At 31.8% G+C, this 16,626-nt stretch overlaps 1 protein-coding gene and 1 pseudogene across 1 annotated transcript; one reads left to right on the top strand and one right to left on the bottom strand.

Annotated features, from left to right (window-relative positions):
- The first annotated feature begins 12,572 nt into the window (after positions 1 to 12,572).
- On the top strand, positions 12,573 to 14,626 carry LOC108461932 (protein RGF1 INDUCIBLE TRANSCRIPTION FACTOR 1-like). Its single transcript, XM_017761918.2, has 4 exons — positions 12,573 to 12,827; positions 12,932 to 13,144; positions 13,212 to 13,427; positions 14,101 to 14,626. Exons 1-4 carry the CDS (start codon positions 12,759 to 12,761, stop codon positions 14,302 to 14,304), a joined length of 702 nt encoding a protein of 233 aa, XP_017617407.1. The 5' UTR covers positions 12,573 to 12,758; the 3' UTR covers positions 14,305 to 14,626.
- Positions 14,627 to 15,675: 1,049 nt separating this feature from the next.
- On the bottom strand, positions 15,676 to 16,334 carry LOC128279270 (uncharacterized; annotated as a pseudogene).
- Between the last annotated feature and the right edge of the window lie 292 nt (positions 16,335 to 16,626).

Here is a 16,626-nt window from a genome sequence, read left to right as displayed (position 1 = left end):
ACATCACCATCTACTCGTTAATCTCCCCTAAAGGATTTAGCCACTCATGTCATTCATAATCTCAATCTCAATTGAACGAAGCATATAAATAACACGATTGATTCAAAAGAGAAAAGAGATTTGAATAATCATGGATTGAATATCGAATGAGAAACGGAGTAGCAAATCAATTGATTGAAATAAAGAAATAAAGAAATAAATCAAATGCAAGAAAAAATAAATTGAAATACTTTAATTAAATAAATAAATTCTTAAATCAAAATTGATTTCAAGTGGAAAAACAAATAAGTTATTGAAAAGCCGAAAGAAAAATAATCTAATCGTACTCTTAAACTACTAGGGTTTTTGAAGGCGTCTCGGACAACTTAGTTACATCAAACCCCTAATGTATTATTTATAAAAGTGTTGACAGTCCAAATTAGGTATTCGACACGTCCTAAGTTTTCGTATAAAGTTGATTGTATGGACAAAAACTACCCCGAATTACTTGGGCAGGAAGTCGACCTGTGTCGCGTCACTCACAAAATGTGTAAAAATACACTTATTTTATATTAATCCTATGGCCTAAATACCGAAAACAAAATATAAAATCCTAAATTGCATAGAAAACAAACTCTTTAAGTGCGAAATTAACCGGAATTAACTACTACATTTGATGCAGATCAAATACCCTCACACTTAAGTCTTTGCTTGTCCTCAAGCAAACAAAACAAAACAAAATAAAACCCGAAAATAAACTAAAACTAAAAATAAGAAATAAACATACAAAGAAAAGAAAATGTACTTGAGCTAGCTTGATACACGAGATTGGATCGGAGCATCGACACTAGGAAGATTTGCCTAAATATATAATTTTGGCTAGAACTTTGAACAATTCAAAGTTATTTACACCTAAACAAATTAGTTCAATAAATTGCAAAGTAAATAAGTTAAAGAAAATTAAATACAGATCTCCACCAAAATGTATATACAAGTATAGTATTTATTTTTGCAGGGTATAGTCAGTTCCAATATTTTTTTTCTACTTGGTTTATTTTTATCCATGCTTTGAACTCTAATGTAGTAATATTTCTCAATAATCCCTTATGAATTTTTTATTTGCGCCAATACAATTGAGATTTTTTTTCGAACACTTTTTATAAGGGTTATACTAGTCATACAGCACTGTTTCAATAACCATGGATTTTACCGAGTATTTTCTTTTAAATTCGAACACCCTATACTTTTATAAATATAATTATCTATTCATATCTACCTTTATCACTTGGTATATTTAATCTCTTTTACCTATTTACGGTTTAATAAGCCAAACTAATCAATCTAAATATAAATAGCCTAAATTATTTAATTTCAGGCTAAATTTATAATTTAAACAAATAATCTAGGTATATGCTCTTAACCAATCACTTGTATTACAACAAGCTCAAGCACATAGAAAACATGCAATTTAAAAAATTCAAAACTACTACACACAAAGAAATTAAAATAATTGAAAATTTTTAAAAAAATTCTTAAGCCACCCCTACACTTTATTCAGCATATTGTCCCTAATGTGCAACTAAAAGTCTAAAGAAAATAGGTTACGCTATTGTCGTGATACGTGTAACTCAACCGGTGGGATTACTCCTCATTTCGTTGTTGGCTCGAATGGTAGTGCCGTAAAAAATTGTGGGGTTCCTACAAAGAAAAATTAAAAACACATAAATATATATAGAATATATGAAATCCTAACTAATTAAAATTAAAGAAAAAAATTAAAAATCATCTCAAAAATAAAAATAAAGTAAAAAATCCAAATATATAAAAATGTTCAAAATCAATCGGACTTAGATTCCGACTCTTTAGATTCCGACTCTTCCATCATCTTGCTTGAAGGGTAAGATGACTAAGTGATCTTTTAATGTAAAAGGAACGAAGGCTATGAAACCCTTAGAACTTGTGCATACTAACATATGTGGCCCCATGAGCATCAGTGCAAAAGGTGATTACGAGTATTATGTAACATTTATTGATGATTATTCTAAATATGGATGTGCACACCTAATGCGCCGCGGTAGTGAAACCTTTGATAAGTTCAAAGAGTTTCGTGCGGAAGTCGAGAAATAACTAGGTTTACCTATAAAGGCACTTCGATCTAATCGAGGTGGGGAAGATTTATTAGATGAGTACTTAGGGTACCTCATAGAGAATTGGATTCTTTCCCAATTAACTACGTCGAGCACTCCACAACAGAATGGCGTGGTAGAGAGAAGGAATCAAATGTTTTATTTAAAGCAACCTTAGGCTTATTTTATTAGAAATCTTAAGGTAAGAGCAATTCCTGTTGTTAATGAGAAGGAGTCGGATATAAAGTTAACAAAAGGAGATAATGAGAGATTTATTCTTCCAACTAAACATGCCATTAAAGAGTAGACGGAAAAGTCGAGTTTGGATAAGGTAACAACCTAGTTTGTTTCTAGATGTGTAGTGAGATAAAGAATTTAGCAACAATTGTTGTAGGGGATAGTGTTGTAGTAGGGAGAACAAGGGTAGAGGGTTTCACGTAGCCATATCATAAAGACTACTAGGAAGGTGAATAAGGTAAGGTGTAATGTGAATAGGCTATTGGAGTTGACATCAAAGTTGGGAAAGAGGCATTATTTGATTCTAGGGTGATGGTGAGGCCATGAAGGTGGATGATGATAAGCACTGCAAAAGAGAAGAAGTGTACTTAAGATTATTGATCCAAATGTAGTGGTTACTGAACAATATTGCCAATTTCTATAATGTTACTATCATGGAACTACCATGGGTTTGGAAAGCTATGAACAGATCTTATTGTTGTGCTTTTGAGTAAAATGAAATTGATAGTTTCTACATGTGATAGATTACGTAAACAATGTAGTATTATGAGAAATATTGCTTTTAATTATGAGGATAGAAGATAAAGCCTTTTTATGCTTTTGAATGAGGGCATTCAACTTGATTTATTGTCATTTTCTACTAGCTATATTGATACAAAAATTGTGTTGAATCTGATGTTAAAAAATAGAACGTTGATAATGACAATATATCGCAAAGGAAAGAGAAAGAAAAATAAAAAACACAGATTTTGCGTGGAAACTTGATCGGGAAAAAACCACAGGCAAAGGAGAAGATAATTCACTAAGTTGAATTTGAATGATTACAAGAATAGCAGACTATGTCTATTTATAGGCTTGTAAAACCATATTCTAATAGGAGTGTTGTAACAACCCATTTTTCTTATGTATTGAAACAGTGATTTCGGGGTCAAAAATCTGACGTGTGAGTACGTAAATATTATTATTTAATATTTAAGAATAATATTGATTTTTGGTTAAAGGAAAGAATAATTAGGTTCAAGTGGTAAGACCCTAGGTTCAAGTGGTTTTAGAAAATGAGGTACCAGGACCTCGTTTCTATAAACCGAGCCATAAATATTTTTATAAATATTTATGAAATATTAAGGTTGTATTACAGTTTAGTTAAGAAATTTTAATATTTAGATAGTTAATTAAAGAAAAATGACTAAATTGTAAAAGGTGCAAAATATAGTAAATATAGCATATTAGTGATTTAATAACTTGATTATTAAATTAGAAAGGACCAATGTAGTAAATAGTCCTTAGTATTGACATTGGACGGCACTATGTATTAAAATTATAAAATATTATATGTTTTAATAGCAAAATGGTAAATTTTAAGAAATTAAAACAAAATTAAAAGAAGAAAAAGACATTTCTTCATCTTTTCAATTCACCAGGCTGAAACACCATAGGAACTCAACTTGGGAGGTTCAGCCATTGTTAATTCTTGCATGTAAGCCCATTTTGATTCTGTTTCTTGTATTTTTTTTTTGTGTGTTTTTTATATCATTGCAACTAGGTCCAGCTAGCCCGTACCTTTTTTTTTGAAACTATTAAAGATTTTGAATGTTTCAATTGATGAATCTTTGTGATTTTAAATGTTAAATGATGAATTTGAGGTATTAGTTGTTATTTATAAGTATTTTGTTAAGTGATTTTGATGAATTTAACAATTAGGAATTAAATTATTGAAATAGTAAAAATACAAGGACTTGGTGTGAAATTGTTACAAATGTGGGCTGTAATAGATGCTATTAACATTCGACTGGTATGAATTTTCAATAAAAATTGGTTTATTTGCATGATTAGGACATAGGGCCTAAATTGAATAAAAATGAAAAGTTGAGGATAATTTTGTAAAATATAAAAATGACTAAATTGCATAAAATAACTTGGTTTTATTATCTAAATTAATGAATTGAATGAAATTATTAATTTAGATCAAGAACGAGTGGAAAATCGAGAAGAAGAAAAAATTACCAAATAGCCCCTATACTTAGTCATTGCTGCAATTTATCCAGGTAAGTTCACGTTACATGTAATATGTTATATTAGATTCTTGATATTTGTTTTAATAATCGTGGTGATTATAATTATGGAACGTTGGTTGTTGAAAATTAATAATGAAATTGAGTTGTATTTGAGATAATATATTGGATCTTGAGTCTAGTATGCTTCATACCGATGATTTATATCAAGCTCTGTGTCTAGCAGGCTTTTTTCCGGTGATTTATATCAGGCTGTGCCTAGCAAGCTTCATACTGGTGATTTATATCAAGCTCTGTGCCTAGCAGGCTTTTTGCCGATAATTTATATCTGGCTCTGTGCCTAGCAAGCTTTGTGTCGATGATTTATATTAGACTCTGTGCCTAGCAGGCTTTGTTTCAGTGTGTTATATAGGTAATTGGTACGGTAAATATTGTTTCAATTATCCGATTTTGTTCTATTTGGTTCAACAGGCAAGGTATTGGTTAAAAATAAAAAGGTATGTAAATGAAATAAATGATGATTTTTGAGTAATGATATGGTTTATGATGAAATGTGCAAATGAAACCTGTAAGAAAGGGTAATGAAACGGTAAGTTCATAATTGAGATGTAGTATGATGATATAAAAAGATTGATGAGTTAAATGATGTATATATGTGTGAGAAATTCACTTGTGCTATGGATGAATTTACCAATGACATGAACAAATACACGAATTTGTCAATTGATAATGTTATTTAAGCTTATGCTAAGTAAATAGAATGGAAAGTGAGTAAATTGAGTGATTCATTGTCTTATGTAAAGGTTAATGATTGTATAATATGTCTTATAATCCTATTATGTTAGGAAGGAAAAATATAAGCGATGTTGATGGTTATATAGTTTGATAAATCTTGTGGCATTGGTATAGCTTTATATTTGTCTTATAAGATTCATATTTGAAATGGAATATTATGTTCAAAGTTTATACGAGTTTACTAAGCATTCAGTGCTTACATGGTTATCTTTCTTTCACTTTACAGATTATCAAAAGCTCGATCGGTTTGGAAGCTCGTCGGAGATCTATCACACTATATAACGCTTATATCGGTAGTTTTGATGTGTTGGTCAAGGTTATAATGGCATGTATGGATGGACTTGTGTGGGTAGCTAACCGAATGCTAGTTGATGATATTGGCATGTATATCTTGTTTTGGAACCATTTGATGTTAGTTGGTTGGCTTGTGTCATTTTGGTATTTGTAGATGCCATACTAGTATGTGTTATTTTGGCAATGTGTTAATGCATGTTTGAATAGCCAATTTGGTAAGTGATGGTATGTTTGCAATGTGGCCAAGTTAAGTTACATTTTGAGATAGATATGAGCTAAATGTGTTTATATGAAATATGGCCAATCATGCGTAAGTTTAGGTATGTTAGTTTGATTGTGATTGAGGTGTCTTATTGGCATATTGGTTGATTGGATTAATGTTTGTAATACCCCGAAAATTTTTACAGTAAAATATTATCCGTGATATAATAAAATAAGGAAATAAAGTGACAAAAAGGGAATTTTTGAGTGATGTCAATATTGAGAAGTATATTATGATATATTAATTCAAGAAAGGACTAAATTGCAAAGATGAGAAAAGTCTTGTTGCACAAGAGTAAATACTCAAAATTTAAGGGGTTGAAGTGTAAATATAAAAAAGTTGAAGGACTAATGGTGAAAATATTTTAAGGGTGGAATGATCTAGAAACCAAGAAAAATTGATGAATTAGGACCAAATTGAATAGGTAAAAAAATTATGAGGGACTAAATAGCAATTTTACCAAATTAAGTGATGACTCAAGGATGGAATTCTAAAAGATCATGAAGGGCAAAATGGTCAATTAGTAAGAGAGAGATTCTAGAATGTAATGATTATGTTGATGATATTTAAAATTAATTAATTAGATAAATATTATTTTATTAATATTTTATGAGATGTTTATTATTATATTATTATTTATTTAGTATAAAAGGAAGGAAACATGAAGAATTATCAACACATTTCCTTTCCCATGCAAACTAACGTAAGATAAGAAGAAGAAAAGAAGTTTGCTTTCTTTACAATTTAGTCCTTCCACCAAAAATTCATTATTTTCACCTAAAATTGAAAGAATTTCCATAGCCATCAAGAGAGAAAGATGGCAAGGAGATGATGGGGAGCAAGAATATCAAGTTGGATTCAAGAAATCGAAGCTGGAGGAGAGAGAAAATCAAGTTAAAGATTGAAGTCAATAAGAAAAGGTAAGTACATCAAGATTTCAATATGTTTTAAAGTTTGTTATTATTGATAAAGCATGGAAATAATGTTATAGTAGAGTTTTCTTACATAAGGTCCTATGTTCTTGATATGTTAGTGAAGAAAAATAAGAGAAAGTGATGAGAAATGGTGTAGAAAAAGAAACTAAGGATGTTATAACATGGTAATTAATATCTTGTACTAAAACAGTTTTGGACAGCAGCAGTAGTCTAACTTTGAAAAATCATCAAAAATTGTAGAAATATAATTATAGGATGAATAAAATATGAAATTAAATATTATTAAGTCTATTTTCTTATAGAAGAAATTATGTAAGCAATGGAATTCTAAATCATGAGATATGATGAATTTTGTGAGACAAGGTCAGATTGATTTCGGGTTCCCCTGTTCTGAATTTGTAAAATCATAAAAAATTTGGATAAAAATAATTAGGGGCTTAAATTTATATTTTTAGAATCCTTAATGAGTCTATTTTCAATATAAACAAATATGAACATCATTCGAATTCTGTACAAGGAGATAATTAATTTTTAGTGAAGAAGGGTCACAACTGTCAGACAGCAGAATAGGGGTAACTTTAAAGAATAAACTGTACTTATTGATTAAACCAAAAATTCTGAAAATTTTATGGTAAGAATATATATGAGTCTAGTTTTAGGGAAAATTAGCGGATCTTAATTTGGAGTCCTATAGCTCCAGATATAAATAATTTAGTGACTATGACACAGATGGACAGCTTGAATATTCATAAAAGTAAATAATAAAGATTATAGATAATGTTACTTACAAGTGTGCTACATACATCAAGGATGTGGAATGGAGAGGAGGAGGAGGAAAACATATATGAATATTCATTAAGCATGGCTAATTTGCATATTTTAGGCTTAGGGACTAAATTGAATAAAAGTAAAACTTTATGGGTAATTTTGTAAAGATGTCAGAAATGACCAAATTGCATGAAATGGATTATTTTAATATTTAAATTACAAAATTGAATGAAATTATTAATTTAGTTCAAGATCGGGGGAAAACATGTTTTAGGGATTAAATTGAAAAGTGTTGAAATTATGGAAAATTCTGATATTTTATAGAATTCATGGACTGTTATCAATATATATGAGAATAATAGTTGTAAATAAGGATTAAATTGCAAGAATTCTATTTTCCTGAACCTAAGGATGAAATCGTCATTAATTAAAAGTTTAGGGGCAAAATGGTAATTTTGCCTAGAGCATTAATTAAATGCATTAGAAGATGAAATGAATGAAAATGATGATCAAATTTATTTATAAAGATCTGGACGACTCAAATATGAGACTTGATCGTGGAAAAGAAAAGATATCGGATTAATGAAATTATAAACACAAACAAGCAATGAGGTAAGTTTGTGTAACTTGAATTGTATTTTAAATACTTGAAATATGCGGTTATGTGATGAAAATATGATCTGAATGTTCAATTCATGATATTTGATGCAATATTGATAATACTCGATATAAATTGAAAATAAATCCCAGTTGAATGAAAGAAAAATTCGAAGGATCTCTGAAAAGGAATTGACGGTAAAAAGGATCTAGACCGGACGGGTGATCCTATTCTGATATAGCCCTCCCGAAGAATACATGTAAAATGGATTTAGCCCGGACGGTAATCCAATTAGGGTCTGAATTTAGCCAGATCGTAATTCAGATCCAAGCTCATTAGAGTAATTGTCGTTGCAGGGATTTAGCCCGGACCGGTAATCCCGACAATACTCTATGAGTTTATATTACTGAGATTTAGCTCGACTGGTAATCCCACTGTAAGGATGAGGTTCGTGGGAGTGTGCTCTCTGATATGAAATGTGTAAGACCATGGTTGAAAGATACCATGGCAGCCTGATATGAAATGTGTAAGACTATGGTTGAAAGATACCATGACAACCTGATATGAAATGTGTAAGACCATGGTTGAAAGATACCATGGCAACGTGATATGAAATGAACAAGACCATGGTTGAAAGATACCATGACAACATGACAGAAAATGAGTAAGACCATAGTTGAAAGACACTGTGGCATCATGTCAAAGATAAATAAGACCGTGGATGGGAGACGCTCTAACATCTGTTGAACAATTGATATTCAGGTAATATGTATCAGATGACGAATGGTTATATGAAATAATTATGAAGACAGATAAACGAAATAAGTATAAGTACATGGAATATAATTTATGTTAAGTTTGATATAAGCTATTACCGGAATAAATATACATAAAATATATGGAAATAATGGAGCATGAAATATTGATATAATGAAATGAATGATATATGCTTATGAAGAAACAGTAAGAGCATGATATGTTTCATGACATGTACATATATGATTATCTTTGATATGTTGATACAAGGAAATTATGTAAGTTGAGACTATTATTAAACTCAAGTGCGATATGTCGAGAAAATAGATATATCAATGTTGAATTTATATGAGATATGTGCAAGTATACTAACAATGTTGCTGTTTGATGCTTATACAAGTGTCAAACTGTTGATTGAATGGTAATATATTTATTTATATGATGCATTGAATCGGTAAGTATTTAAATTTTTTTAGTGATTTGTAAATGGTAGTAATGCTCCAAAACCCTGTTCTGGCAGCGGATACGGGTTAAGAGTGTTAGAATGTTATAGTAAATTAGACATTTTATATATGTTTTGGTATGTTTTGATGCCTTAGTTAAGAGTGCAATTGGCTTGTAGGTTCATGCTTGAAGTGGGAGAAGGAAATGGCTTGATTTTGGCCAATTTCTTGTCCACGCGGCCTAAGATATGGGCGTTGTCTCAACCATGTATGACACACGGCCATGCGACACGGTTGTGTGTCCCCTGTAGTATTTAAAGGTTACAAGTCAGACAGTTAGACGGCCTAGCACACTGCCTGGCACATGGGCGTATGAGGCCATTTCGATTATTACACGACCTGAGACACAAGCATGTGTCACAACAGTGTGAGTCACACAGCTTGGCCAGACGGCCGTGTGACCCCTATAGTTTAAAATTTCTAATTTTTTCCTCAATGTGCCAAATGTTTTCGATTTAGTCCTGAATGGTTTCAAAGTGTTTCTAAGGCCTCGAGGGCTTGAATAAGGGATGATATGCATGTATATGAATGATTTATGCTATGATTATGTTTATATATGAAATGTTTGATTTAAAGTTATGTTTTTACGGTAATGCTCCATAACCATATTCCAGCAACAGATACAGGTTAGGGGTGTTACAAGTGTAGTAAGGTTGAAACACCTTATTCTAACCAATATCTAATAGATGAAGTGTAAAAAGGTTGAAAAACCTTATTCTAAAATAAAATAAAAGAAGTATAGTTCTATATGGATTTTACTTTTATTTTATTTTACCACTATATTTTATTTTAATAAGGATTCGGGTTACTCAATTCTAACATATAAAAATACTGATAACGAGTGCAAACATGAATTATGTGCACTTCTTCACTCCTTATAAAGTATAACCATGTTTTCTTGGTACATGTGTGGAGATTTTAATGAGATTTTGTTAGATATTGAGAAGCATGGGATAGGATTCTAGGATGGTATCGTCGAATTTAAGAAGGCTTCAGATAAGATAGGAGTTTTATTTATCTAAGTGCTAATGAGGGTTCATTTACATAGTTAAATAATAAGGATGCTTAAACTATTTTTAAAGAAAGGTTGGATCGGTTTGTTTCTAATAGGGATTAAGCGAAGATGTCTATGTATTTGAAAACCGAGGTGCTCCCATAAGTAGCTTCTATTCATTGTTCAATTTCTTTTTGGAACTTCAAGGGTTAGGGGCTCGAGAAACGGGGAGCCAAAAAATCCTTTTAAATTTAAGGCATGTTAGCTTAGAGAGAAGAACAATGAAACTAATGAGACAAATATGTGTACTATGAAGAATGACCGGCAGTGGATACATAAAGTTGGATGAGGTCTAAAGGTTCGACAAATGAGGAAATCCGAGGATGTGAAGGGATGTATTAAAGATTTTACTAGCCAGGTGGCATCTTTGACGGATAGTCATGAATTGATTGAGGCTAATATCTAATTGCTACGAGAATCCTAGATTACGCTTAATTGCCTTCTTGACAAGGATGAGATGCACTAAAAATAGAGATCGAGGGAGTTGTGGTTCCTAGATGGGGATAGAAACACTAATTCTTTTCTATGCTCAAGCCAGTAAAAGACATAATTAGAATTGGATCATGATTTTGGAGGATGAACTTGATAATTGGGTAGAAGAAAAGGTATGGGTCTATAACATTATGCTTAACTATTTTAAAAATCTCTTCAAGTCTTAGAATGGTCAAACATCGTAAGATATCATTAAAGTAGTGAATGATTGCATTGTTCATGAGATGAGTAATACCTTCAAATTGAATTCCCTACTATCCAAAAAAAAAAATTGATCAACTTTAGGTCCATTAGTCTTTAGTTCATTATAAAATCATCTTTAAAGTTCTGTTAGTAGGCTTAAAAGTGTCTTACCTATTGCATCAGTCACATCAGAGTGGTGGTGCTTTGTTTTGGGTAAGATGATTACATATAATGTCATTGTTGCTTACAAGTTCATTAACTACTCTACGGGTTCAAAGAATGGTCTGAATAACGGTTTTACACTGAAATTAAACATGAGTACAACCTACAATAAAGCAAAATGAATTTTCTTTCACAATGTGATTCTCAAATTTTAAGCAATATTGTCAAAATCAGATTGGATTGTTTAGTTGAATTGATTAGATTGAAAATCAATTAAAGTATCAATTCAAGAAGAAGTATAAAAATTAATTAACTTACAAACCGATACAAACCAGTTGAGCCAAAAAAAAAAGTTAAATTGATTTTTATAATTGTTATAATAGACATCGATAATAACAATAGAACAATCGCAAAGCAATAAGAAAAGAAAAAAAAATACAGATTTTACGTAAAAACCCTTTCGGGAAAAAATCACAGGCAGAGGAGGAGAAATTCACTAAGGTTGAAAACTAAATGATACAAGAGGAGTTTTAACTATATCTATTTAAAGGTTGAAAAACGCTATTTTATTTAATGTCAAATAGAAGAAGTGTAATTTTATATGTATTCTACTTGTGTGGCATAATTCATGCCGCGAGGGCCTTCGACCCTCACACCCTCGGTCACAATCCCAATCTAATTTTATACTTAATTGGTATCTGTGGCAAGCTTTGGCCTCTCGCCCCCACAAATATTTTTATTTTACCATTGTATTTATTTTTTGAATAAAAATTTAAGTCACATAAACTTTAACAATAATTTTTTTAATAATTTTTATTTTCAATAATTTATTTATTTAAATCAAACAAAAATCAACAATCTGACTAATTTAACCACTAACCCAATTAAAAATAATACTTGCTTTGTGTATCTATTGTTTCTTATGTTGTCTGATTTTATGTGCGATGATGGACTATCATGAATTGTTTCAGCCGACCATAAAGTCTCGGAATAGGCAAACTGGGTTTACGAGACTTAATTCTATTAAAATCAACAAACCAAGTATGACGGCTTCTACACGATTGAGATACATTTGTCCTCACCGCAAAGGTATTTCCTAGAACTGGCAATATTCAAGATGCTTCTAAATTGAAATTATTTGTTTTTTAAATGTAATCATCATAAAAACCCCTAACAATTAGACTCTATCACCATGCACTAGTATTAAAAATACGTCCAACACATGGCCTTTTCAGTCTCCTTGTATTTTGGATGATTCATTACTTTTTCTCTTACATGTCCAAATCTCTCACTTCCAAACGTCTAACGTTGGAAACCAGCACACGTCATGGCTTCCAACTTGCCAACTCTCAATCTTTTCTGTCCAAGTAAATAAAATTGAAGAATCTAGTGAACTTCCTTCAAACAAACGCATCTTAAATAAATATTATTTTTTGGGTTTATTGGTTTAGGTTCGGATAGAGATTCGATTGGAAGACTTTTAAGCTTAAGATAAGCGTCTTCCATTACCCCATCCACCACTCACCACTTCAAACTGACCCACTTCTCTTTTTTCTTGAAAAAAAAAAAAAGTTTTCCTAGAAAATTTCTGTTTAGCTCTAGATGATAAATATCGACCAAGAAGAAACAAGTAGCGTTAGAGAAATCAGACCAAAAAGCAGAAGAATCATGGTTAGGCCGCCAGCCTTGTTGGATATTGATTATCTATTATTGAATAGTATTTGATTGTATACAGAAGCTGATGATGAAATAAATTTGGCTTATGTATAATTCAGGGAGGAGGAGGACCAGATGATGAAGATGATGAGGATGAGGATATGAAGTGGCCGCCATGGCTGAGACCTCTGCTTCAAACAAGCTTTTTTGGTCAATGCAAGCTGCACGCAGATGCTCATAAGAGTGAATGCAACATGTATTGCTTGGAATGCATGAATGGAGCGCTTTGTTCACTTTGCCTTGCTTATCACAAGGACCATAGAACCATTCAGGTATAAATCATTAAAACTTGTATTAATTTGTAAAGGTAAGAGTGAATGAATGTGGAGAATGTTGCAGATAAGGAGATCATCATACCATGATGTGATAAGGGTTTCAGAGATTCAGAAACTGATAGACATAACAGGGATTCAAACATACATAATAAACAATGCCCGGATAGTGTTCTTGAATGAAAGACCACAGCCTAGGTTGGGCAAAGGTGTTACGAATACCTGCCATGTCTGCCACCGCAGCCTCCTTGATTCCTTCACCTTCTGCTCTCTTGGTTGCAAGGTACCCTTTATTCTTTTTCTTTTCAAAAACAAAATCAATGAACATATAACAGGACAACTTGTGTCCCATCATGTGGTTGCAATGCATTTGATAATATATGTATACGAATAGGATTTTTATGGATCTTTTTTACCGTATATATTTCCATTCATCTTCTTCCTGCCTTAACATTTTTATGGCTATTGCTAAAAGTCCACATTATCTGATTCTTCTATTTGAGAGTGGTGATGAAAATGGAGCTTGCTTTGTCTATTTCATCAGATATTACAAATATCTGAGGCTATCAAAACTCTCAAATGTCTTTCTAACATGATATTTGAAGTAGATTCGTTATCCATTCCATTTAATAACTTGTTCCATGTTAATTTTACTAGAAATTGATGAAGCATAGGGTCCAAGTTTCTGGTAAATATAGGTCAAATCATAAATAAAAATAGAATAGATAAATTTGTACATGACCATTTTGTAGTCTTCAAATTTTAATTATTTAATTTAAGCTCTTCCAAACTAAATGTTTGTTTAATTTTGATGTTTAAAATTTTATATCAACCCCTTTTTGTCTTGAGTTTTTTAATTAATTTTTATGTTCATTTTCGTATTTAGGACCGAGATGATTATTTTTCCTATAAATAATATTATCTTATTTTCAAAGTTTAAATTCGCGTTAATTTAGGTGGTTGGGACATCAAAGAAGTTGATTAAGAAAGGAAAATTATCCACAGAAATGGAGTACTCCGAAGGTGAGTCGCTAAACATAAGTGTTAGCATTGAGGGTATACAGAGCATACAGCAAAGCTTCACGCCATCGACGCCGCCACCTACGGCCAGGAGGAGGAAGGGAGTACCTCATCGAGCTCCAATGGGAGGCTCATTATAGGATAGTAGTATAAATCATAGTCAAAACTCTTTTTTATAGTATAGTGAAACTTATTGTATATATACATTTTACAGAAAACAGAAAAGATATAGGAAGTAATGTCGACGTCTGAGCCTTTGTGTTTTGAGGCCGGTGTTGGAATCCCAATCACACACACAAGAAAAAAAGGGAAATAGTGAAGATAAATAAGGGGAAAAAAGATTAGATCAAAGTTTGAAGATGAGTAGGTTGATGTGCAGCCTTTTGATACTGTATTCATATTTGTATATAATTTTTATATTAAGATGAAGCAGAGTTGATAATACTAGAATTTAAATTTAAACTTTTTAAATGGAAGTTATTTAGGGGTAAATATCTATTTGTTATAATTTAATTTCAATTAAGTGTGTTAAATAATGTTTTAGTGGGAGAAGAGGTTACAAAATAGTGATTCAAATACTTCACAAGTTATGGGACGATTGGCAATACTATAAATATAATTTTGGCGTTTAATAATGTTATAGAACATGATTTTGTTAATATTTTATTTGTTTTTTATCTTAAGTGAGTTCTTAATTTAGTAATTGTTTTTATGTTGATATCTGAATTTTAGAATTTTTAAGAAGATATCAAGAATTAATTTAAACAAAAAGTGATTGCAGAGTTTAAACCTAGAAAAATAATTGTAACCTAGACCATGAAATGAAAAGACCAATCATAAACTATTGTTGTTCACATATGAGGTATTATGTTTGTAATGAAAAGAATGTGTATTGACTTTTTTATTTTCCTTAATATCTATTAAAAAAATATATCGATATTGAGTCTTGTTTTTCCTCTCTTTCGTAGCTTGTCATGAAAACTGAATTAAATAACAAAAATATCAGAAATAGATCTTTCCAAGTGCAGGAGTGGAGTCCTAGAAGAAAAGTTCCATTCCAAGGCCTTGATGTGTTCCCATATACAACTTGTTTCAACCATATATCTATCATTTACTAGCAGTTGAATTAATCCTTGTACTTGCTCTGGCCAGATGAAAGACACAGCTGAAGGAGAATACGAGACGTAATTTCATGATATTGATACTGCATGACATTGGAATAGTGATCAAATTTGAATCAATGGCAATTCAAATTGCTGCCAGCAATGTTTTCAGGGACAATCTATGTTACTTGGAACCCGTAATAGCTACCGACGCAATTGTCTTCAATTTTTCTCAAGATTCTCCAAGGATCTTTGGAAGATCACCATGCCGATGGGCATGACTGTCAGAGATATGATACTTCAAGAAAAAAGAAGCGTTAAAACAACATAGCCGGACAAGATCCAAGGTTACAAGCTATGGAAAATATAAGAATGGAGAAATTAACATGGGGCTTCAAGGCAAATACGTCATAAGCTGGGAATTTGACCTGAACCTACATCTGACCTTACACTAGAACTTCCGAGGTTGAATGCAAATGACTCGGCAATATCAACGGCATCCTGAACACTAAGTCGAGTCCCCTGTTGCCCAACATCTGTGGCTGCAATCCTAGCTGCTAATGTACACATGACTTTTAATTCCGAGACACTTCGTAGTATACCATACAAAATACCAGATGCAAATGCATCACCGGCACCAGTGTCCACCGGTACACATGGAGGAATATATACAGCTTCTCCTTTTACACCCAAGTAAGATCCTCTACGTCCATCTGTAACGAGACCAAGGGAACAAAGTGGCTGAGATACCTTGTTGCTGAAACAGAGCTTTCTTTTGAGGAAAAATGCCATAAAGCTCTCACAGAAAATCCACGTAATTGCCAACAATTTCCCTGAAAATAAAAAGGCAAAACAATTCATATTTGAGAACTTAATGAAAATATTTATTCCCACAGAACATGAATTGTAGTGAGCTCAAAGTTTTTTATATTTCCCAAGAATGTTTAGTACTCTTCTAGCACCGTAAATAGCGTCTCCTAGAACCTAGTGATGCGAAGAACAAGTGAATCTTTTTCATCTAGACAAAAACCCTTTCCGGTAAAGACAAGTTCAAATATATTAGCCATCCTTGAATTATATAGCTGAGTTATGACTGTATACACTACTACGTTCAACCTTGGAGGGGGGATTGAAGGGTTTAGCATCCTAAATGAAAAGCTTCGAATAACTGTTTTACCACAATGTGCTTAAATGTACAACATCTTCGGATTTTTTTTTTCTAAAGTATATGTGTAATAGGTCAATTTTGGCTGGGCCCGAAAAAATAATAATCGAAGCGAAAGGATACAATCGTTCAAAAACAAGCTAAAAAGGGCTAAATTGAAAGACAATTATTAAATTGTGGTCAAATCAAAAAAA

This window comes from Gossypium arboreum, chromosome 13 (genome assembly GCF_025698485.1).
Source record: "Gossypium arboreum isolate Shixiya-1 chromosome 13, ASM2569848v2, whole genome shotgun sequence".
Classification (NCBI taxonomy): domain Eukaryota; kingdom Viridiplantae; phylum Streptophyta; class Magnoliopsida; order Malvales; family Malvaceae; genus Gossypium; species Gossypium arboreum.
This window is presented reverse-complemented; position numbering and strand designations above follow the sequence as displayed.

Excerpts from the sequence above, each read along its gene's own strand:
- LOC108461932 (XM_017761918.2), top strand. The coding sequence starts at position 12,759 with ATGATAAATATCGACCAAGAAGAAACAAGTAGCGTTAGAGAAATCAGA. Across the intron at positions 13,145-13,211 it reads AGGACCATAGAACCATTCAG|ATAAGGAGATCATCATACCA; the intron begins GTATAAATCATT and ends AGAATGTTGCAG. Across the intron at positions 13,428-14,100 it reads TCTGCTCTCTTGGTTGCAAG|GTGGTTGGGACATCAAAGAA; the intron begins GTACCCTTTATT and ends GCGTTAATTTAG.